Raw genomic sequence first — 24,764 nt, forward strand, 5'->3', positions numbered from 1 at the left:
AGAACTTGTCTTGACAAGTTCATCCTTATCTCCCATAATGAATTCTTCAGAGATGTTTAGTCTATTTCTTGATCTTTTCTGTGTAGTTGAGATTTCAGTTGCTTCTGGTGTTTCCCTTTCAGCTTCCTCAGATTCTTTAGTCTTTTCGTCAGAACCTTCAAGTGTTATCCCCAGATCTGCAAGTTTTTCAACTACCTTTGACTTTTCAGAGTCAAACTTATCATCAAATCTAACATGTATTGATTCTTCCACAATTTTAGTTTCTGTATTGTATACTCTGTAGCCCTTAGAGCGCTCTGAGTATCCCAACATAATACCTTTTTATGCTTTTGAATCAAACTTGTTCAGATTATCTTTAGTGTTTAGGATAAAACAAGAGCATCCAAAAGGATGAAAATAAGAAATGTTGGGTTTTCTTCCCTTACAAAATTCATAAGGAGTCTTCTCCAGAATAGGTCTTATAGAGATTCTATTCTGAATATAACAAGTTTTATTTACTACTTCAACCCAAAAGTGCTTAGCCATATTTGTTTCATTGATCATTATTCTGGCCATTTCTTGGAGAGTCCTATTCTTCCTTTCTATAACCCCATTTTGTTGTGGAGTTCTAGGACAAAAATCATGGGATATTCCATTGGAATCAGAACTTTCTCCAAAAAGTTTGTTTTCAAATTCGCCACCATGATCACTTCTGACTCTGATGATCTTAGAGTCAAATTTGTTTTGCACTTTTGAACAGAAACTAGTAAATACAGAGTGTGACTCATTCTTGTGTTTTAGAAATTTAACCCATGTCCAACAACAATAATCATCAACGATGACCAGTCCATACTTCTTACCATTGACTAAGGCTGTCTTAACAGGTCCAAACAAGTCAATATGAATAAGTTCCAGAGGCTTAGAGGTAGAAACAACATTTTTATTTTTTAAGATTGTTTTAGAAAATTTTCCTTTCTGGCATGCCTTACAAAGAGCATTTGAAGAAAACTTCAGCTTAGGTAGAACTCTGACTAACTCGAGTTTATTTAGCTGAGAAATCCTCCTCACCCTAATGTGGTCCAAGCGTCTATGACATACCCATTGCTCTTCATTTACAAACATTAAGCATTTTACATTTTTATTTTTTAGATCAGTAAGGTTTATTTTTTAAATGTCGTTCTTCCTCATGCCACTGAAAAGAATTGTCCCATTATTCTTATTAATTGCTTTGCATGTTTTTTGATTGAAGATTATATCATAACCGTTATCACTTAATTGACTTATGGATAACAGGTTATGCATTAATCCTTCTACGTAAAGAACATCAAAAATAGAGGGAAGAGATCCATTACCAATTATTCTAGAGCCTATGATTCTTCCTTTCTAATTTCCTCCAAAACCTACGAAGACATCATCTTTAAGTTCCAGGCTTTGGAACATATGCTTTCTTCCCGTCATGTGTCGCGAGCATCCAGAGTCCAGGTACCATGATTGGTGTCTTAACTCTGTTGCATAGGATATCTTCAACATAGATTATTTTATCTTTTGGTACCCAGAATCTTTTGGGTCCTTTATGATTAGTTCTCCCAGAGTTTCTGGAATCTTTGGGTTTTTTGGCATTAGTAAAATTTTGTGTTTGTGCATGTGTGTAATGATAATAAAATGGAGATTTAGGTTTATCATCTGCAGAAGGTATTTTCTCATCTTCACCAGAGTCATATCCTATTCCTCTTTTCTTAATCAGACTAACTCCATAAATCATAGAAGCCATTTTGCTTCTTTCTAGCCCATTTTCCAGAAATTTTGGAAATGCTTTTTCATATTTGTATATGATTGTGTTAGAAGTTTGTGGAGCTTTGGATAGAGCTTCTTCAATTTTTAAACATTTTTTTGTTGAAAATTCATTTTCTTTTTTCAAAACAAAAATGTTGCCTTTTAATTCAAAAACTTTTATCTCAAGCTTATCACATTCTTTAACAGTTCCTTCAAGGACTTTCTTTAAAGCCTTGAATTTCTGCCAAAGCTTCTGATAGGAGCTTAGAGATTCAAATAAGCAAGATTCAAGGTCAGAGCGAGAGAGATCAGAAAATACCTCTTCAGGATCAGATTCTCTTTCGGATGTACTTCCAGATATGGTAGCCATGAATGCAACATTTTCCTGTTCTTCTTTAGAGTCTGATTTTGAGGCATCAGATTCAGAGTCATCCCAGGTAGCCATGAGTCCCTTCTTAGTTTTGAAGGAGTTTTTCGTGAACCCTTATTTTCTAGAACTGTCTTTCTGGAGCTTTGGACATTCGTTTCTATAGTGCCCTAGTTCTTTACATTCATAGCATGTTACCTCTTTGTTTGTTTTGCTTCTGGAAGTTGATTCTGAGCAATCTCCCTTCTATCTTGGTCTTCTAAAGTTGTTATTCCTCTTTCTCCAGAGTTGTTTAACTCTTCTGGTTAGAATAGATAACTCTTCTTCATCATCAGAATCATCATTTTAAGAGTCATAATTGTTTTCTTCTTCAACTTGAAAAGCTTTATTCCTTTATGGGTTGCGTCTTTCAGATCTAGACTTCAGAGCCACGGATTTGCTTTTCTTTTGGGGCTCGTCTTTCTCTAGTTCTATCTCATGACTCGTGAGGGAGCTGATGAGTTCTTCAAGGCTTATGTTGTTTAGATATTTTGATAGCTTCAATGTAGTGAGTATAGGTATCCACTTCTTTGGCAAACCTATGACAATATTTTTGACATGATCTGCATTTGTGTAGCCCTTGTCCAGAACCTTGAGTTCTGCAATTAAAGTTTGAAATCTAGAAAAAATTACCTCTACAGCTTCATCATCCTCCATTTTGAATGCTTCATATTTTTGAATTAGAGCTTGAGCCTTTGTCTCTTTAACTTGAGTGTTGCCTTCATGGGTCATCTTTAAGGAGTCAAGTATTTCTTTAGCAGTTTCCCTGTTGGTGATCTTTTCATATTCATTGTAGGATATGGCATTCAACACTATTTTTCTTGCTTTGTGGTGATTTTTGAAATCACGCTTCTGATCATCAGTCATTTTATTTCTGGCAATAACAATACTAGTATCAGATACAGGTGGTTCATAGCCAATTCTAACTATGTCCCATAAGTTAGCGTCATAACCCAAGAAGAAACTCTCGATTCTGTCTTTCCAATAATCAAACTTTTCTCCATCAAACACTGGAGGTTTTGCATTGTAGCTGTCTCTTTCATTGGTGTTAGTCATGATGTTTTTCTCACGCTGGATCTTCTCTACATTGTTAAGTGTTTGATTTGAAAATCAATAACAGAGGCGAAGCTCTGATACCAATTGAAGGTAGAGAAAAACAAGAAAGGGGGGTTTGAATTGTTTTCACTGATAATAAAAACTTTTTCAAAAAAACACACCCGAAAGATAAAGCAATTAACACAGAAGTTTATCCTGGTTCGCTTGAAATTCAAAGCTACTCCAGTCCACCCGACCAAGGTGATTTCTCCTTCAACAAGGACTTAATCCAATAATCTAGAAAGATTACAACAAAAGCGTATAAGAGAACAAATATCTCTTAGCCCTCTCAAGTCTACAGACTTCACAAGCCACTTGAGGAAATATGCAACAACTATTTTAGAATTACAAGGAAGTGTTTAGTGATTCTAGGTAAGCAACTTTAACACAGTAAGAACAATAAAAAATTATACCAAGAGAAACAACTCGTGTGAACAAATTTGAACAAGAATTAAAAATTATAGAATGAGTTTTCAATATTCTTGTATGATTGCTTCGTATCTTTAATGAAGATGATATGGCCTTTAGATAATGCTTTGGATGTGATGTTGTTGGCTGAAGCATTTATGTTGATATCTTGACAATGATGGGACTTAATTGACATTAAGTTTGTTGTCCTTTCCATAACAATTTTGGATAGTATTTATTTTTCTCCAAATAAAGATTAATACCATATATGGAAACTTTGTTGTTAAGTCTTTAACATTGATCTGTTAGCGTGAATCAGAGTGCATGGAATATAGATCTTCTTGTTCAGCATGTATTCTCTAGATAGTTGTTAGACGCAATTTTTCTTTAGAAGTTCTTGATATGTATTCAGTTGGACCTTCTTCGGATGTACGGATCAGTAGAGTAACTAAGTGGGGATTCCTTCAGATTCAGAGTATCTGAGTCTTCAAACCTCATATGTTGTGAGTGTCGTTGTCTTCAGAGTCAAAGTGTTCCTTTATTTGATTCTAAGTCATCTGTTCTAGACTTGTGTGATGTTAGATCTTGTCTATCAGATCCATTTTCTCTTAGAGTCCTACATACTTAGATAAATTCGTTAGAGTACCAATTTGTTTCATCCTTTGTTATCATCAAAACTTATAGATGAATTCTTGTTTTAACATGCATGGGCGTGTAACAAGGCCTAAAAAGTGAGGTAATCCAATGCCAAATCGTGTTCAAATGATGTTGAAACCTTAACATGAAGCCATGCATTGTAAAATGAAAAACGGTCATGAAAATTTCCAAATGGGATCATGCCTTACACCCATGCGCAAGTCATTCAAACATAATAAAAATGCGATGATCTTGGACTCTTTGGAAAGCTAACATGAAGGGGAACAAATTTTATATTGAAAATTTTTCCATTTGGAGCTTGGATCATGATGAATTTTGACGTGGAAGTTGGAAGAATCAAACATAGTTGAAAATTTTCTAAGTTAAAAGTCAAATGACCGTTTTTCCACCTTGAATAAATTTTCCTATGAGCCTCAAATCAAATTGGCTCATTCTTAAAAGTTGTAGCTCTTTCAATCCTATTCAATTTGGTCATAAATTTGACATCATTTAAATCTTTCATGAGGGAGTTATGGATTTTAGAAGTTGAGAAAAATTGCTTGTTCAATGATGATGGCCATGACCTATAATGTTTCCTCTTGGTACATGCTCTTGCAAGTAGAATTTGACATTTATCAAAGAATAAAAGTTGGATAATACATATTGAAATTGGTAATGAAACTTGTATGGTCTTCGTATAATACAAATTAAGTAAGTTATGGTTCTTAGAAGTTAACCTTTTATCTAGGGCACATACAAAATGACCTATAATATTTCACCATAAAAAATGACTTTCCAAGAAAAATTAGCTCTTTATGCCAAAATTAAAGTTGTTTGGAATGTCATAAAGAGTAAAGTTTCTATTGGAATCATTTTCATATGACAAAAATTGTAGGAGATAGGGTCTAGAGAACCCTAGATTTGACCAGTTGACTTTCTCTGGTCAACCTCTTTGAACCAACTTGCAAACTTGAAGTTATCTTGCTATTTGGGGATCATGGAGGATCAAATATTCTTAAGATGAAGTAAAATAGAGTATCCCTTAAGATCTTTGACCAATTTGTTTAAGAAACTTGCTAAGGAGGTCACACAAGATACCTAAATGAATTAGGGCTTCTAAAGCAAACAAGCTTCAAACTCTTGATAAATTCTTGATCAAATGACAAATAAAGAACATAGGGATCACTACGCCAAAAACTGGAATAGACAGCGCACCTTAGAGGGCGCTTTATTACAAAAGCGCACTCTAAAGTGAAGCGAAAAAATAAGGAGCGAACAACTGGAATAGACAGCGCACTTTAGAGGGCGCTTTTGTAATAAAGCGCCCTCTAAGGTGAAGCGAAAAAATAAGGAGGAGATAGAGGGACAACAATACAGGGCGCTTTTTAGAAAGCGCCCTCTAAGGTTACCCTTAGAGGGCGCTTTTAAAAAAGCGCTCTATAACTCCATGTGCATTTCCAGTTTATAAAGCGCTTTTGGAAAGCCTTAGAGAGCGCTTTCATAAGCGCCCTCTTAGGCCCGCTTTAGAGGGCGCTTTTTTTCCACAAGCGCCCTCTAAGGTCCCCTTTAGTAAACATTAAAATTATAACATACTGCGCGTTTTGTTATTTCACTCTCTGTTATTTTCGTTCTTTTTCACGTTAGGGTTCTCACTGCTACGATTTTCGCTACTTCTAAGGCGTTCTCCTTCCACCTCTGTTAGATCTACGACGTTTCCTCCTTCTATTAATTCGTTGTTAGCTGTTCGATTTTGACACCATAGGTATTTTTCTAATCTTCATATTACTTGGTTTCTCTTCTGACGTTCGCTATTGTTCATTTTTGGTTTCATTTTTCTTGGTTCATACATTTATTGAGTATTCTCAACAATAATTATTGTGTTGCAATGCTAGAAATGGAGACTAGGCATTATGGGTTAAATTTCACCAACTGTTCCATTTGTTTCTCGATGTAGAAAAAGGAGGCAGCAATATCTAAAACACCTTCTACCAATCAAAGGTACACTATGCAGCTTATGAGTGTATTTATTCTAGCATACATAGCGTAGCTAGTAACTTAAGAAGTTTAGGTATGGATGTTATTTGATAGAGTAAATTAGAGTCGACTATTCTTCTGTTAGCTTTCAGTTAGACCATTATATAATTCTACATATATATTTTCTAGTCAATGTTTATCTTTTGTAAAAACTATATGATGATATATAACTATGCTACAAATTAGTGCATACCACTAATGCTTAATGCATGGTTCATACATTCTCATGCTATTGAAGTCAGAGATATCTGAAAATGTTGAGAAACTAACTCAATAAACCAAAATTGTTTTGGTTTTGGGTTGTTGTTGGAGACATGAATGCCCTGCACAGAGACTAACTCAATAAAGCGAAATTGTTTTGTCTCATCCCATTTTTGGTTTCTCTTCTGAAATTGTTTTTTGTTTATTCTAATTAGTAATGGATAATACATGGATGTCTTCCAATCGATTGTCGAGAGAGTACGAGAATGGGGTATCAGAATTCGTTAAGTTTGTCGTTGCGCACGCCGAAGACCCCAGTAGAATGATATGTCCTTGCTTGGGTTGTTGTTATGGGAAACGGGTTGACGCAGTTCAGTTGACATCGCATCTAATGAGGCATGGAATTGATCGAAGTTATACATGTTGGAATTTGCATGGTGAGAAAAGTAACGAGAATGTTGAACCGGGGGATAGTACGACCTATGCCTCAAACTATAGTGGCGCAGATACATACTGTAGCGGTGTATTCGTCATTTTATGATTTATTGATTAAATCAAAAGCAAAGCATACAAAGAATCGAGTCGCCACCGCACTTTTATTTATCCAAAGGAATGGCTAAAAAGCGAACAAAAGCCTAAGAAGTTTTACACATAGAAAACTAATGAAAAGATCAGAGATCTGGGTAAGGGGTTAATTACGCAATGGGAAGGTGTTAGGCACCCAAAACGTCCTAGGTACTCCTAGGGAGCCCTTTTCACAACTTGTTGTATGAAATGTTATTTGTTTATGAAATATTTATTGTGAAAACATGGATTGAAGGGATGAGAGAAAGAATATACAAGTTATTATTTTTTGTGTTTGAACGGATGAACCCGTTGCCTACGTACCTTTCCATGGAAGGTAAGGATCAAAACGCCGTAGTTCGGCTAAAAGATTTCCAAAAATATGAGTGGATTCATTTTAAAACAAAAGCCCTAAGGTCTTTCGTTATCCACGGGAGAAAACTCAACCTTATACAAACAACAAGTCCACCATGTGAGAAAAGCTTCAACTTGCTAGTGAGGGGTTAACCCTATAATAAGCAAGGAAGTCTTACAATTCAATCACTAAGGACAAAAGGTGAGATTAACATCAACCAACTAGGATAAATCAAACCTATGGCTAATGTATGAAAACTTATCAAGAATGGACAAAGCCACAAAACAATTGAATGAGTGAAATTAACCAATTAGGATTTATTCACAAAAGATGGTCAAAGTATGATTAGAATTCAATTCAAAGAAGTATTATGAAATGGAGTTTGAAAAAAATCAAAGGCCTAAGGCCTAGGTTTCTAATTTGAAAAGAAGATTAAAATGTTTGCACAATAGTTTTCAGGTTTTGAATTAACATGCAAAGATGGAGGTTTAAAGAAACAAAAGGTGGGAGGGTGAGGAAGTAAAACTTCTTAGATGTTCACCTCTTGAAATCATATGTAGATGATTCAAGTGATTCCTTTGGAATAAGGTAATAATGCAAATAAGCAAATGAGCAAAGCAAATGGATACCGGATGCCAATCAATGGACTTATTCCAATCTCCTAAGACAAAACAATGATACCAGATGCCAATCAATGGACTTATACTAGTCTCACAAAACAAACATGGATACCGGATACCAATCAATGGATTTACACCAATCTCCTAAAACAAAATGAAACATGGATACCAGATGCCAATCAATGGACTTATACTAGTCTCACAAAACAAGATAACAAGGATACCAGATGCCAATCAATGGACTTATACTAGTCTCCTACCATATCATAGGAACAACTGCCAAGTAATGGACTTATGCTTGTCTCCTCCATGGACAAAGCAAAAATGCTATAAAACAAAGTTTATGAAATGATATACAAATGATGATGATAAATGCACTAAGGCACACTCAAGTAGATATGCACAGATGAATCAAGTAAGCAGACAAACAAGTCAATTAGCACACACTATATACAATCAATTAGGCTCAAGCAAGGTTAGACTTTAAAGTCAACTGGAATGGGGTATGTTGTGCTCTTAACCCTAACATTGAGAGTTAGGGTGAAGCAGATGAAATGGAGATGAGGGGTGTGCCTCATAGCTCTTATCCCTGGCCTGGGAGAGCTTTAAACAATAGAAGGTGTGGGAGTTCAGAAAGTAGGAACTCTTCTCCACAAATGAATTGACTCTATAAGATCTTGGGTTAGTATTCACAATGCATCAACACATTATGTGAGCAAAGTGGATGACACACTGAATAGTAGGAGATGGATTACACATCTCTTTTATCTACCAATTGCCTCATAAGAGGACTTTTCCTGCTTGGCACAAAGATAAACAATCACAACTATTGCCTCTTAAGGAGGCCTTCAGACAGGTGTCTGCCCCCATAACAGGACAGGTCTTCCAAACTACATGAAGAAGAGAGGTTATACCTAAGTGGTTAAGCAACCAAGCAAAAGCAAGTTCAAAGTGAACTTAAGCAACTAATGTACATGTGGAAACATCAAACAAATCAGTACAAAGTTCAAACAACTAAACAACAGTCAATAGGCAACAAACAATCCCAATGTACAAAAGGTGTAAGCCAAAAGTCAAACTCAAATGAGTCAACATCAACCTACAAAACACACAAAGATTAGTAATCAAAGGCAAACATCAATGCTCAAATGATGAAGCATCAACAACTATGGAACTTGGATGTTCAACTTGAAATCAAAGCTCAAACATGAGAGGCAAACCACTAGGTCAAAGCCTAGGGTCAAAGATGGAGAAAAAATTCAAAACAGAAGCTGAAAATTAACATGAATCAACTTCAAACACATCTTGAAACAATCTAAAAGGTCTCACATCAATATCATATACCAAAAGTATTTCATGATCAATTGAAGTTCAAGGCAATTTTAAAGCTCAAATGTGACCAACCAGAATGAAAAGACTCAATTAAATCAGAAATGATTCAAAAAATTCCCAGAAAATTCATGCTCATTCACAACATCCATATCAAGCATCATACAAAAAATCAGAACAATTGGAATTCATTTGGCAAGGCAAACACATCACATAAGTTGAACAAGCAAAGGTGTGACACAAATTGTCACACCAACTTAACATGATTATAAAACAGAAATGACAATTGATAAAAATACCAAATCAACACCAAAATGTCAAGCAAAGTGTATAGTTTCATCATGCAAATTTTCAGATTCATTGGATCAAAGACCAGCATTTCACAAATGTATAAGCAAGGCAAGGTACAAAATGGATACATGATCACATAACCTAGCACCAAATAAAATCCAGCCGTGCACAAATTTGTAAAATCATGATGATAAATAAACTAGAGAGAATAAGGATCACAATGCAAAAAAACTGGTAATTTTTGGATTAATATTCAAATTGTTATGATTTTTTAAAAATGAGGAAAAATTAAAATAATGTGAAGCAAAGCATGGAATAATGTGGAGGAAAATAAGAAAATATGAAAGCAAATTGAAAATAGCGCTCAGCAGGGATCGAACCCTGTACAAATTCAAATTGAGCGCGCCAGCAAAAAACCTAACCAAAGAAGAGTCGACGCATGGCCAGCTATGGTCGACTCAAAAAAGCACAGCCAGAACTCCGGGTCAGCGCAAGACCAACTACGGTCGACGCAAAGCTATCTAATGGTCGACGCAACCTTGCTGTATGGTCGACGCATAGCTGAAGAACTTCATCTTCTTCATGAAGAAGAAGATGAACAGTGTGCGAGCTTCAACGTTTTTCCAGAATTTTTTTCAGAACTCAAAAACAAATACATCAAACAAATCCTCATGACATGTAGGTTATAGATCAAGCAATATTTCATGTTAATTCATCATGATTCATGCAAAACGAAGCAAAATCAAATTAACATTCAAGACTTCAATTAAGCATATCTCTCTTAATAATGCATCAAATCACACGAAATTTAGATCAGAATCACCAGGAGAACAAGATCTACCAGAATATATACATGAATTTAAGAATTAAGAGATTCGAAAACTGAACCTCTTGAAGAGCAGTTCTTGATTTTGCACGATCCACAGCTTGTAAGTATCCAAATCCACTCTACAATGCTTGAAATGATGTTTGGTGAAGAAAAGGAAGCTTGCACACGTGTAGATCTAGCTCAAAACAGAAACTCCATTGTCATCTTCATGAACTTCCACCACTTGATTCTTGCACGAATTCACCAATTCAACACTTGATCTGCACAGAATCAAAGCTAGGCAACAAGTATATGAAGTAAAATTACAAGGTTTTTTGAAAAAAAATTAAGTTATGAATGAGAGAAAAATTTGAAGTGAGAGAGAAATTTGGATCTAGAAATGTGAAAAATGATTAACCTCCCTCAATTCTGTTAGGGTTAGAGTATATATATGCTTTACTAATCACCTTGCTAATCCATGTTTAATTTGGTTAATGAAAATAAGGTGTTTTGCAAAAATCCAAACTTGCATGGTGCATGTAGTAATTACACGTGAACAGTACCACACCCTTCATCAAAGTCACTTAAAATGATCTTTTAAACACAATGGCAATGGTAGAAAATCCATACAATGCACCATTTTTGAATTTTGCAATTTCCCTCCAAAAAAGGCATGGATATGCAAGTCATTATGTGATGAGATTTTATGTAATGTGATGCATGATTTGGAAATTAGAAGTCAAAAGGAGAATATTGCAAAAAGAACCACTCATTTTGGAGCTTTGAATCAAAAGATATGGCCATTTGAAGTCCCATGCATATTTGGCAATGATTTGATCATATATCCTCAACCACATGTTAGAAATCCATGATCTTGGACATTTTGGAAATGGAAGAGAAAGATCTACAACTTTCATGTTCAACAAAATTTCATTTGAAGCCTTCTTGATGATGTAATATTAAGTTGAAGTTGGTCTAAAATCTTTCCATTTTTGGAAAGTTCAAATTATGGGTCACTTTCTATTTTTGGAAATTCTTGACCTGACTTCAAATTCTCCAATGTGAGTGTTTGAAATGTCAAATGAGACTTGTTTGAACATGAATGAAGTATTTCTAATCACTTCCCACCTCCAAATCCACAGTTGACTTGGCAGTTGACTTTCTAGGCCTCTAGATGACCTGGCAATGTTCTGATGAAAATCAAGCCTCTACCACTTGGGATTTTGCTTCAAAATAACATCATAGTTCATATGAACTCTTGTGAATGATTGTGGGGTCCAAATTCTCAAGAATGGCCACCACCTATTGCTCAATGAATGCCTTTGATTGTCTTGACCTGTTAATTGCTTCATCTGCAAGACAAAGGTTAAATGACATATTTTTGTACTTTTGGTTAGTGATTAAAAGAAAAAGCAATGATATACAAATGCAAGACATGCTTGATGATCAAGAATCACTCTCAAAAAGATGACCCACCCACAGGGAAGGAAGCAAGGTGTCCAATGATCCTTGAGGCAATGCAATGTTATGATATGATGCCATGAGGGATCTTAGGGACAAAATTGGGGTCTTACACATACAATTGTGATCGAGTTGAAGAGATTGCAGAAGCACTTGAAGGAGATCTTAAGGATTGTCCCGAAATGTTTGAGAGGTTTGTAAGTGATGCAGAGAAACCTTTGTATGATGGTTGCACTAAATTCACAAGATTGTTTGCGGTATTAAAGTTGTACAACTTAAAGGCGGGCAATGGATGGTCGGATAAAAGTTTCACAGAGGTTGGTAAGTGATGCAGAGAAACCTTTGTATGATGTTTTCTTTATTACAGGTAAAATGGCTTTTATTACAGCAAATCGAGTCAGTTGCATAAAAAAATAGGTATAAACACAATTATATGATATTTATGCATAGAAAATGTTAATTCTTGATCTTATACTTCACCTAAATAATTTTATGATATTTTAGGTTCATGCTATTGATATTGAACAAAAAGAGGTTGTTGCTAAGAAGACTGCGGCTAGCAAAAAAAACATACATCTCAGAGATGCTTTTGCTACTTAATTTTATTTCTTTTTAAGTTATGAATTGGTTGTATATTTAGAATCTTTAGAAGTTAAACGATTATATATCAGTGGATTGTTGTATATGTATGGATTGTTGTATATAAGGCTTGTTGAATGCAATGTGTGAAAAAGGGCTTCAAATTATACAGTTTTAGGTGTACTGCTTCAATATACAGGTTGTCTAAAATAAATAAAAAAATATAGCGCTTTTTAAAAAAAATTAAATAACCACCCACTTTAGAGGGCGCTTTCCAAAATAAGCGCCCTCTAAACCCTTTAAATTTCCACTTTAGAGGGCACTTTCCAGTAAAAGCGCCCTCTAAACCCTTAAAAGTTTCCACTTTAGAGGGCGCTTTCCAGTAAAAGCGCCCTCTAAACCCTTAAAAGTTTCCACTTTAGAGGGCGCTTTCTTTAAAAAGCGCCCTCTAAAGTGGCCCTTAAAGGGCTTAAAGAGCCACTTTAGAGAGCGCTTTCACCAGGAAAAAAAGCGCTGTCTTTACCTATGCCAGCGCCAGATTAGAGGACGCTTTAAAGCACTGTTATAGGCCAAAAAAAGCGCCCTCTTTTCCCTTATTTGGCGTAGTGGATCCATATATGATGCCTAGAACTAATATTGACCTTTACTTGATTGATCTCTTGCATCGAGGGTCTCAAACCCTTGATATGGACTTGGTGAGGCACATGTGGATGCACACAGTACCTACAAAAGAAATGAAACTACAATAGACATATTTTTGGTATTTTGGTTAGTAAACAAAGAAAAATAAAGTATGATACAACCAAATGTGTTTGGTGATCTCTCCCAATGCAAACCCAATGAATGAGAGGTGAAGAGGATACCAAGGTGAGATCCCAAAGCCAATGCAAATGATGAGATATCATGAGGAATATTAGGTTAAAAATTGGGGTCTTACAACATTTTGTATGAAAATACCTTTAAAAAGATAGCATACTTAGATGGTGATTAGTAATTGATTCTACCATTTAATGTCCATTTTGAAAAGATAGGGAAAATAATAATCCATCATGTTTAGATATTAATCACTAATTTTAGGTTGATTTTTCAATGAACATACTTGGTTAATTTTTAAGTTGATTCACATAAGATATTGGTTAACCCTTGATTGTTTAGTTAATTTTATGCTCACTTTAGAAAATGCATGATTAACATTTGTTAACCCTTTTTTCTACTTTGGTGCATTTTAATGTGTGATCATGATTAATTTTCGAATTAGTTTCTAATTAGAATTAGTTTCTTTGCACCTATTCTTGATTACACTTTGGTGCATGAATCATGATTGTGAATGTGCTTGTTTTTTCTTCTTGCCTCTTGATTGATTTTTAGGAATTGTATTGTTGTATGTTTGTGAAGAATCAATTCTTGTATGGTTTGTGAAAGATCCCACCATTGTGGGTAAAATATTCTCCATTCCCATGAACATGTAATAGGGTATGATTTACTTTTCTTTACCACTTTCCTTTGCATGTTAATAACCAAGATAAAAAATAAAACAATAAAAATAAGTTTTCCAAAAAAATAAAAATACACTTGATCGAACGTCAAGTTCTTTTCCAAATCAAAATCATTTGAAAGCAACGTGAAGTTTTATCCAACATCAAGTATCTCTACCATTTCATTTTCATAATTCTTACATCTTTCACATTTTAAAACTTCAAATACTTGATCCAACGTCAAGTCATTTTCAAAGCATTTTCATAATAAATTGGATGGAAAGGGTAGGGTGTACGTACTTGTGCACACAATTTCTAAAGTACTTGGATTGTCGGTCGTACCTAGCTTGTGTCCTGATACTTGTCTTCCATTAAAAACACTTAACACTAAAAACAATAAAACAATTTTAATTCAGTCCTCTTAGGGCGAAAAAGAGTGGTTAGCATGCAATTGTCCTCTCAACTCCCAAGTATTTTGATTGTCGGTTGTACTTATCTTGTGGTTAGATGATTGTCTCCCTCTAAGTACGAACGATTAAAATCACCTCACAAATTTCACAAACAAAAACTCTTTTGATCAAGAAGAGAGGTTAGGATACCATTATCCTTTCAACTCCCAAATACTCGGATTGTCGGTCGTACTTAGCTTGTGGTATGATACTTGTCTCATACTCTTAAATCAACCACAACCAATCAAATTCAATTTTCTGCCTTAGGGAATTCCAAAACCTTTTCACAAATGACATGTTATTTCCATTCTTCCCCGGTACGAACAACACTTAAGTCTCTCATGCGCAAGCATACAAGTCATGTTTAACTGCTAAAATATGATCCAAGTGCATTCATTCTACCGCAAACAAACAAACGCTTGAGTCTCCCATGCACGAGCATACCAGAAACGTTTAACTGCTAGAGCGCGAATGTTAACACTATTCACTAAAAACAACCAACACACACTCATTTTCTACTCGAAACTACGAAGCTCTGATTTCTCATTTCACCACGAAGATACGTAGGCACTGGATTGCGAGATCTTGGCAAGCACACTAATTTAAAACTTATTTTTTCCCCTTTTAGTAATCACAAGTAACCTTCAGATAACAACACTGATAAGCTTCTTTCATAATTAGAACCCCGTATGAAAGGAACTTCCTTCTAAGTATTCTAATCATGGGTAAGGCTGATTGAGAAAATCTCTTAACGAATTTCGTATAATACCCTGTAAGTCCTAGAAAGCTTTTGACTTCTAAGGAATTCTTCGGTCTCTCCCAATTAAGTATAACTTATATCTTTGACGGATCCACGACAACTCTTCCATGAGAAACCATACATCCAAGGAATTGGAACTCTGATATCCATAACTCACACTTGCTAAGTTTTGCGAATAACTTCTTCTCTCACAGAATAGAAAGTACAATCCTCAGATGCCCCCATGCTCTTAAGGTGTACGGGAATAGATCAGTATGCCATCAATAATGATCAATACAAATTGATACATATATGGTTGGAACAAGTGGTTCATATAGTCCATAAAGACGGCTCGAGCGTTAGTCACACTGAAAGACATCACAAGAAACTCATAATGTTTGTAACGAGTGTTGAATGCGATCTTTGGGGTGTCATAACTCTTAACTAGAATTAGATGATAACCAAACCGTAGATCCATCTTTGAGAACACACATGGTCCTTTCAACAGATCTAAGAGTTCACCAATCTGAGGTAAGGGGTATTTATTCTTAATGGTGACCTTGATCAGTTGGCGGTAGCAATATACAATCTCATATTACCATCTTTCTTTTTCACTAACATAAATGGAGCATCCCAGGGAGACATACTAGGTCAGATGAAGTGTTTCTCTAATAACTGAAACCGATGCAGTTCCCATAACCAAATCTAGGGAGAATTCCACTTTCCTTTATTGGAGGTAAGGAAGTGACATCCTCTGGAAACACATCTAGAAACTCACGCACTACGGAAATTTCTAATGTGACATTCCCTCCTTCTGAATCCATGGTGAGAAGCAAAATGAAGGACTTGTCTTCAGAAGAATAGATATTGTCATGTGATTTCTAGTAAACACTAAGTTTTGACAAATTATTATAACTTAAAATAAACATTTCATTAGAATCCTAAAAAATATAATTTTTTCACTATATAATAACATATACAATAATTTAAATATTTGTTTCAACTAGCTAGCTGCCCAAAAATCATGAAAACTGCATTGGAATTTCAAGCCTTACGATAAGAGCATTTTTTTCCTATCTCTTTTAGGTTCAAAATAAAAAGACAACATCTCTACGATGGGGTAGCATACTGCAAAACAAAATAATTAATATTTTGTCACATTTATAAAAAAAAATAGAATTAATAATGTATTTTATTGTTATGATTCATACGCAAAGTGTGCTTTGCATTCTTGGAATGCAAAGCCTTGAATTGTTGGGAAAAAACCTTTTATCATGCCATTGATACTTACTTTTGTCATTAACTTAGCCTTTGTATTTCCTATGAATTCGACTTTTTCAGATTAGTTGAAAACTTTGTAGACAAACATTGTTTCAAAATTGAAATTTTTTCAAAAGTTTTCAACCAACAACTTAATCAACAATTCAAACATCATATCTATTGTGTAGGCTTCATCTTTAATCGTCCTTGCATTCCATCCCATATAGATAAATTTGGCATGTCCTCAGGTCAACCGAATAGGGATGGTTTTGCAGAGAATCTTGTTTATACACTAGTGTGCACCAGTCTTTGCTAGACAAACAAAAGGACTCACTTAGCCAATAATGAACATCTGTGTGAACTAAGTGCACATAGCTCGCTTAGCTATCTTCTGCAAATTTTGTGTACATGCTGTAATTGCTTGAATTTAAATTACAAATTTAGTAGGAATGTTGAATACAATTTAGTTTTTCACTACATAATAAAATGTACAATAATTAAAATATGTCTTTCACCTAGCTAGCTGCCCAGAAACCATGAAAACCTAGAGGAAAATTCAAATGCATTGGAATTTCAAGTCTTGCAACAAGAGCCTTTTTTGTTCCTATCTCTTTTGGGTTCAAGACAACAAGACAACATCTCTGCATTGAGGTAGCATACTGCAAAACAAACCATTAATATCAATATTTTTGTCACTTTTATAAAATAATATTGTTGTTATGATCCATACTCACCTCAACAACAAGAAGGTAACCATCGTCTTCGTCTTCGCCTTTGGGAACAAAAATCGGTTCGCCGATAAATCTTCGGCTTCCCGCTGTCCAAGTTTGTACAGAATTATTCGTGAGATCAAATTTCACTACGGTGTCAAAAGGAAAACTCGGCAATGATTTTCGAGATCCTAATGTAGTTGCGGAATAGAGATATTTGTTTTGTTTTCCGGAAAATGTGGGATTGATTGCTGGAAAATCTGCGGATTTCTTCCATTTATGTATTGGTTTCACATCACACTCTTGATAATTGTAATCTGAATCTAGTTTTATAGAAACCTGCAACATTATGATCAAATATAAAATATAATAAAATTTTAGTTTAATAAATATGTAATAAGAGTTTTGTATCCCACAGTATTTTAAATATATTTATTACCTGAACAAGGTGTGGCAATGCATTTTCACCTTTCACATTCATTATTGATGGATCTAGATGTTTTGTTTGCCACTTATATCCTGAAAATAAATAAAATAAATAAATATTTATTAAAAGAGTTATCGAATTTTTTTAGTTTCTTTTTAATTATTTTACTTGCACATAATTTTAAACTATCAACTTGGATGGTCTATAATCTCTCTAATCAAATCTTAACTGTTAAATTAATCTAAAGATAAATATTATCCTCCCAAAATAATTAATAATTATCGCATCTTATAATATTATGTATTTTAAAATAAGTGTCGCATAATTTTTAATATAATTATAATCTTTATCTTTCAATTATACATTATTATTAATACTCTCAATTTATTATACTCTCATTCTGTATTTACGATACTTCGAATACATTAATAATAAATAAAGATAGTTTGATAAAAATATTATTATCTTTTTTATTTATTATATTTTTTTAATCGATATGAAATGATCAATTATGACAATTATTTTAGAATGAAAAAAGTATTATTTCTTTTATAGATAAAATAGTAATAATCACTAGAAATTAATAGTGAATCATAAGTATCACAGTTGGAATTCCAATAGTAAAGGTGTTCAATCTATCATTAATATTTCATTAATATTTGACTTATATCGATTGGGTTAAAATTTGAGGACATAATTAGGGTTTTAGCCGAAGAAGTGATAGAGAGAGAATTTATTTATTATTTTATTTATTGTAACTAAAAATAAAGTTAGTATATACCAAATAATTTGCGGAAGTTGAACCATTGATAAGAGCAAGCACTAGCTAGTATTTGAATGTCCAAATTTCCATGATCATGTTTAACTTCAAATGCATTACCAACATGAAGAAGCCACAATTGTGAAGGTATTTCAAGTGGTATTTTCCAATCTCGTTTTTTACTTTCAGATTTGTTTGGAAACCGAGGAAGTAAGTATATTGGTGATGTACTTTTACTTGGATTTACGGTTAATGCTGATATCATTGGAGATGCTCCGCACACTGCTTCCATTGAACCTGAAATTTGTTTAAATAAATAATTAATCTCTGCAGTTGCGTAAATATTTGCCTAAAATAATAGTAAAATAAAGTCTAACCTAATATATCAAGTTTGATGCGATTGGCAAACACTATGTAATAAGTATCTGTGAAAGCCCAATCATGGATCATCATGTGATCTGGAATTTTGAACTCTTGTTTCTCTACTATTTTGAAATTAGAGTCATATTCTGCAAAATAAAAAAATACATAGTTTATGAATTAAAATCAAAATTACTATAAAGGATAGTTTCGTAAACATATACTTTTTTTTAAAATAAAATAAAAAATACTATTTTAATTGTATTTCTTAATTATATTTATGTTAAAATCTTATATGACTTAAAATATAGATTTATATGAAATTAAGTTGAAGTTATATTTGAAACTATACATTTTAATTTATTTACTTACCTGTAAATGTAAAATTACTTCTTGGAAGTAACATATCCTCTGCATTGCACGCCACAGTAAGTAATCTATTCCTGCTAGAGTCAAGTTTATAGTGAGACAAGAGTCTCTTTGGCGGCATCTTAAAGACTCCTGTATTCAATTAAATAAAACACAAATATCAATGTTGTGCACCTTGTATAAATAAATTATTATAATTAAAGTATATGCTAGGGTGTAATTAACATGAAACCTTTATTAAATTCCTCCTTGGGAATCTAGGATCCTTAATTAATGACTATTTTTGGACACACACATTTGAACATGTATCTATCATTGTTTGTGTCTTGTGTGCCACTTTGTGATAAAATTTCACATTAAAGAAATAATACTATTATTTGAATCACTATACTCATTCGTCTTACAAATAATTATTCAGTTGCCAATTTCACATAAATTAAAAATATATAGAGAGAGAAGGAAAATAAACCACTTTGATTTTACCCCATTTTTGTCATGTGTCATATTGGCATGTAGTGTGTGTATTATTCAAGCTCTTATATGCTCTTCTCGTATGCAAAAAGATATATTCAAGGAGCAATGCAAACTATAGAGATAATATATTAAAATTTCATATAAGTCAGATATAAAATATCCCTTTCATTTTTCAATATAATTATATTTTCAGTAATTGATGTGTAATAATTTAGATGTATATGGTTATTGAATGAATGTAAAAGTCAAAAATTAACGAAATGATTGATATATTTTAAAAAAATAATTTTTTTTTATGTATACGAGTTATTGAATGAGTATTTTTTTTTGAATAATACCAATTTTTTGATATATTTTTTATAAGAAAATAAACACAATGATTGATACATACCGTACAATATAGGTTTTAGTAAGTTGGCAGCAACCTCCCAAACATCACCACCGTGACTCTCACCGTGATCCGCCAAATCACAACCGTCGGTCATGTTGAACTTCCCGATCGTATCCAACGTATCGGATTCGATCTCATACGGGTTTCCACCTTCCCACATACACAAGAGTTTCTTCCCCCACATCAATACACTAGTATTAGCAACATTTTTCATAACCTTAGTATTCCCAATCTTCTTCCCACCTTTCAAAACAGAAAACGGCCCTCTATGCGTAAACCTCCACGAGTTGGTCTTTCGATCGAACTCCTCGACTTGAGCTTCGGTTTTGATGTATTTAGCCATGTATTTGACTTCCTTAGTTGCATTATCGAAAGCGAATGCTCTTAGGTAACCATGGCCGTCGAGCGGGTGCACCGTGGAACCATGATCGTCTTTGAAAATCCCTGGCCCGGTTAAATAGTACGCGCCAGACGGAAAATCCGTAGGTATTTCCCCCTCCACGACACGTAGTCTGATAGGTTGAGTCGTTTCCGATCGTTGTGACATGAATAAGAAGTTGTAGTCCCACGACGCGGCTATGGGGTCATCGTGGTCGATAAACGGTTGAACCGGTTGAAGAATCCGGCCGGGTATGACAACATCGGTCGTGGGTATGGGTGCGGGTACTGGTTTTGGTTTGGTTATTGTTTGGGATGATAAGGAGGCGTGGTGCACAGGAGGAGGCCTTAGGAGAGGAGGAACTATGTAAGGTGAGGGGCTGTGAATGGGTTTGGCTTGCATTTTTGTGAGCTTAAGAGGCTTTGAAGTTAAAGTGTTGTTGGAATGTGAAGTTTGGTAACAATATGTGAGGTGTATATATAGCTATACTGATATGGAACTGTTGCTATAAGTGTAATTGCATTGATTATTTTTTTAATTACAGATTTGCCATCCCTACTTTTGAGTATAAACTTTGGTTGCATGGTTTAATTTAGTTTGGGCTATATCAATATTCATGTTGGGTACTAATTGGGCACTAATTATAATTATCATGTAGCTTTCTCCACTTTATTCAACTATAATAATCTCATAATATGTCTAGGGTTACAATTTAAGGGTCTGATCGTAAGCACATTTTATTTTGTATGTTTGTTCAGTACATTTTATTTTATTTTGTGTGTCGATCAGAATTCGAACTTAGAATTTGATTGAAAGCATATTTTATTTCGTGTGTTAATCAGTGTTCGAACTTTAATACTTGAATTTAAGTATGAATTTTGATACGAATTTAGGTACGAATTATTGAAATTCAACTAATTCTTACGTTTTTAACTGAGTGGTGTATTTTTAGAACCTAACTAGTCTGAACTTTTTTGAGAAACAAAATGTTGACGTGGGGTATAGGTGCATATATATTAAAATGTAGTGGACAGCAATTTAAATTCTTGCATTATAAGTGGCAGACATAATGCATTTCAATTGTCCTTTGTTTTGTTTTAGCTTGTTTTTTTAATGCTTCATTATAAGTGTACAGTTTGGTGCTCAATGAGATGAAGATTTTTCGTCCATGTTACTATTATTTTTCTCTTTGGCTAAACTAATTTGATTTAGCAGCAATGATAGCCATCGAATTATATATATGATGGTTGATGAAGAAACTAAACGACCAATTTGCATTAAACAACATATGTACTCTAATCATTTAATTATGAAATGCATAGTTTATCATGTCCATTTTTTAATGTTTTCTATGTATTTGTTTGTTTTAGTTTGCACCGGGAAATTGATCATCATATAAGGATTTTTTTTTTAAATATTCTAAAATAACCGTATTATATATATATATATATATATATATATATATATATATATATATATATATATATATATATATATATATATATATATATATATATATATATATATATATATATATATTTTAAACAAAAAAAATCACACAAAAGAGTAGACAGAAGATATGGATATGCATTCATTTTTGTCCACGGGCGTCATGCATGATGATTGTTGAAAATCTCCCAAAGACCTATGGAGAATTTCAATCAATCTTGATGAACAAAATTGTTATTACCCACACAATAACAATGAAAAGAGAAGAACAATGGAGAAAGAAAGAGTGTAAAGAACGATGAAGGAGAAGAAGAATTAAAATTCTGCAGAGTTTCTCTCTGCCCACAAAATGTGGAAAACTTCTTATTCACTTTGCAACTACAAAATACTGTTAATTACAAGTGTTATAAATACTCTATTCACCTCATTACAAGAATAAGTGTTACTCCCTCTATTTATAGATTTAGGTTAAATTGGACCTCAAGTCAAAGCCCAAAATAGCTAACACTACTAAAATATGCATAAGTCAAAATCCTGTGTGAAGCAAAATGCTTTGACACTTCGACACACTAACACAACTCAACACACTAGGTGGTTTGACATTTCCTTGCTCTGTCGAGCAACCTGCTTCGACACAAGGAATTACAATTCAACACACCACTTAATTAATTGTGTCTAAGCTATCTACATTCATCATAACTCTTAGTCTTTTGAACACTTCGACATGCACTCCCTTCGTCATGATGTCTGCAATCTGATTTTCAATTCTACAGTGTTCCATATTCATCTTTCCATCTGCTACCTGCTCTCGAAGATAATGGAACCTCATCTCTGATACGTCTCGTGACTGTATATAGAATATAGTCTATCGGGTACTTGACTGCAAGTGCACAGTCTAGTCGTTTTAGTTTTAAAAGATATTGAACCCACAGGGACCGATGGTCAAACTAATACTATCGATGTTACTATGTTTAGCTAAGGAGATGATATTTAGAGGTTCGGTTTAACAAAAATTAAATCTAAAGGAAGTTAAGTTTTAAGATAATATTAATAAAGGGATACCAGTATGCAACACATTAATCGTCAAGGATTCGATAAGTCACCGGTGTATATTTTAAGTACCAAATATCTTTCAGTAGAAAATACTCATTTAAAAGGTTTTATCTCACACTCTCGTGATTGTTGACTCGGACTATACTTTTAAGTCAGAATGTACGTTTTCACTGTCCCATTTGAAGTTAAAAAATACTTTTTGAAAATAAATAAGTTCTAATTGCTTTTAAAGTGCTCTCGCTGTTTTTAAAATCAATCCCTAGTTTTTACTATCCAATTCGACTCCCACGCTCTCGCGATTGTCGGTTCTCACCTTAGTTAATTTCCCACTCTCGTGACAAAACTATATTAAATAGCTTCTCACTCTTGTGACAAAGTTAATTAAATTTAAATTAAAAATCACAGCCAAAAAGATTGTTTGAGAAAAGAAGTTTTACACCGATTATTATTAAATCCCGTCTAATTAAATTGTTTACATACCGATACCGGTAGTTTAGCCAGACATGTTAAATAACGCAAATACAGACGAGCATAAACAGATCAACAATAAAGTAAACATGATTATAATAACAATAATAAAGCAATAACGATAATAATTGAATAAAAACCTGGAAAGTGGATTAATAGAATATGCCGAATCTTGAAGTACTTGAGCAGTCCTCCACAGGTCGGTTGGATTCTGCTTCTTCGAAATAATTTCTTAAACTAAATTAAATAAATTGCAGTAGTTCCCCAATGTAGGAAACTACTACTTTGGATAAATGAAAAACGGAAAGGGAAAGGGAAAACGGAAACTCTAAACGGAACGGTAACTAAATTGCGGTAAAAGAAATATAATGTTGCTGAAGAAAAAAAATAGAAAAACAGAATTGTTGTGGAGAATAAATGTAGAGAAAAGTCTTGAAAGCTGGCTTCAGGGAGGAAAATTAAGCGTGCCCGTAGGTTTCCAACTTCTATCCTTTTATATTCTCCATTTGGTCTTGGCAGTTGAGAGAAATAAGGGTGACTTGGTTGAGTGAGAAATCCACGGGAAAGTGGGTTGAGGAACGAGAAATAAGGGTGTGTGGATCACTTCTATTGACAAATTCAATACGCTGCTTTTGGCCTTGTGACGGTCGTGATAGGCATGTGACGGTCGTGACACCCAGGGTGTGATTGTCGTGACAGGCTTTGTGACGGTCGTCACATGCACAAGATTTGTATTTTCTGCTTTTCTGCTATTTTCTTTTCTATTTCTTCTTCTTTTCCTTCCTTTTCTATACTTTGCTCATTTAAACATGGGAATCGAAATACCTGCAAAAATAACTCGAACACTTGCGAATAATCGGAATATAAATGAAAGTGGTACAATTTTTGAGTGTAAATCAAGGCAAATATACGATGTATTTTCGCGTTATCAAACTCCCCTAAACTTGAATCTTTTGTTAGACGGTGTGGCTAGTGATTGAGAGGGGGGGTGAATAGATCACCTCTTTGAAAATAAACTGATTTAAAGTTTTATCAGAGTTATTGAAACTTAGCGGAAAATTTCAGTCCCGAATCGACTTCCGTCTATTCTGAACCGCTACTAGAAAACTGGACACGCGAATTTATTGCTGGATTTTGAATTAGAGTGACAGAAATTATCAACACTAGAATCTTATCAAATTGAATGCACTTATCACTAAATCCTAATTCCAATGAATAAAATTCAGCTAACAGTTTTGTCAAACAGTTGGTGTGTATGTGATCAATGATGAACAACAGTGGACTTTAGTTAAAGAAGTTTTCTTGCCACTATTGTATCGCAAAAAGTACAGCCACAACACACTAACTGAAATTGCGAAACCGTTGAAAAACGTAAAGAGAGATAAGGAAAGAATACGATACGCAGAGATTTGGTAAGGAAGTTCCCCACGTCGTCCTCGCGTGTGGGTACGTCTCCCTCTCA

At 34.0% G+C, this 24,764-nt stretch overlaps 1 protein-coding gene across 1 annotated transcript; it reads right to left on the reverse strand.

The window, feature by feature from the left end:
* Positions 1–16,653: 16,653 nt before the first annotated feature.
* LOC127127936 (carotenoid cleavage dioxygenase 7, chloroplastic) lies at positions 16,654–20,777 on the reverse strand. Its single transcript, XM_051057204.1, has 7 exons — positions 19,954–20,777; positions 19,092–19,220; positions 18,737–18,868; positions 18,381–18,656; positions 17,612–17,691; positions 17,197–17,511; positions 16,654–17,121 (listed from the first exon to the last, which is right to left on the reverse strand). The coding sequence occupies exons 1-7, from the start codon at positions 20,732–20,734 to the stop codon at positions 16,978–16,980; spliced, it is 1,857 nt and encodes a 618-aa protein (XP_050913161.1). The 5' UTR covers positions 20,735–20,777; the 3' UTR covers positions 16,654–16,977.
* Positions 20,778–24,764: the final 3,987 nt, after the last annotated feature.

The sequence above is a fragment of the Lathyrus oleraceus genome, chromosome 3 (genome assembly GCF_024323335.1).
Source record: "Lathyrus oleraceus cultivar Zhongwan6 chromosome 3, CAAS_Psat_ZW6_1.0, whole genome shotgun sequence".
Lineage (NCBI taxonomy): Eukaryota > Viridiplantae > Streptophyta > Magnoliopsida > Fabales > Fabaceae > Lathyrus > Lathyrus oleraceus.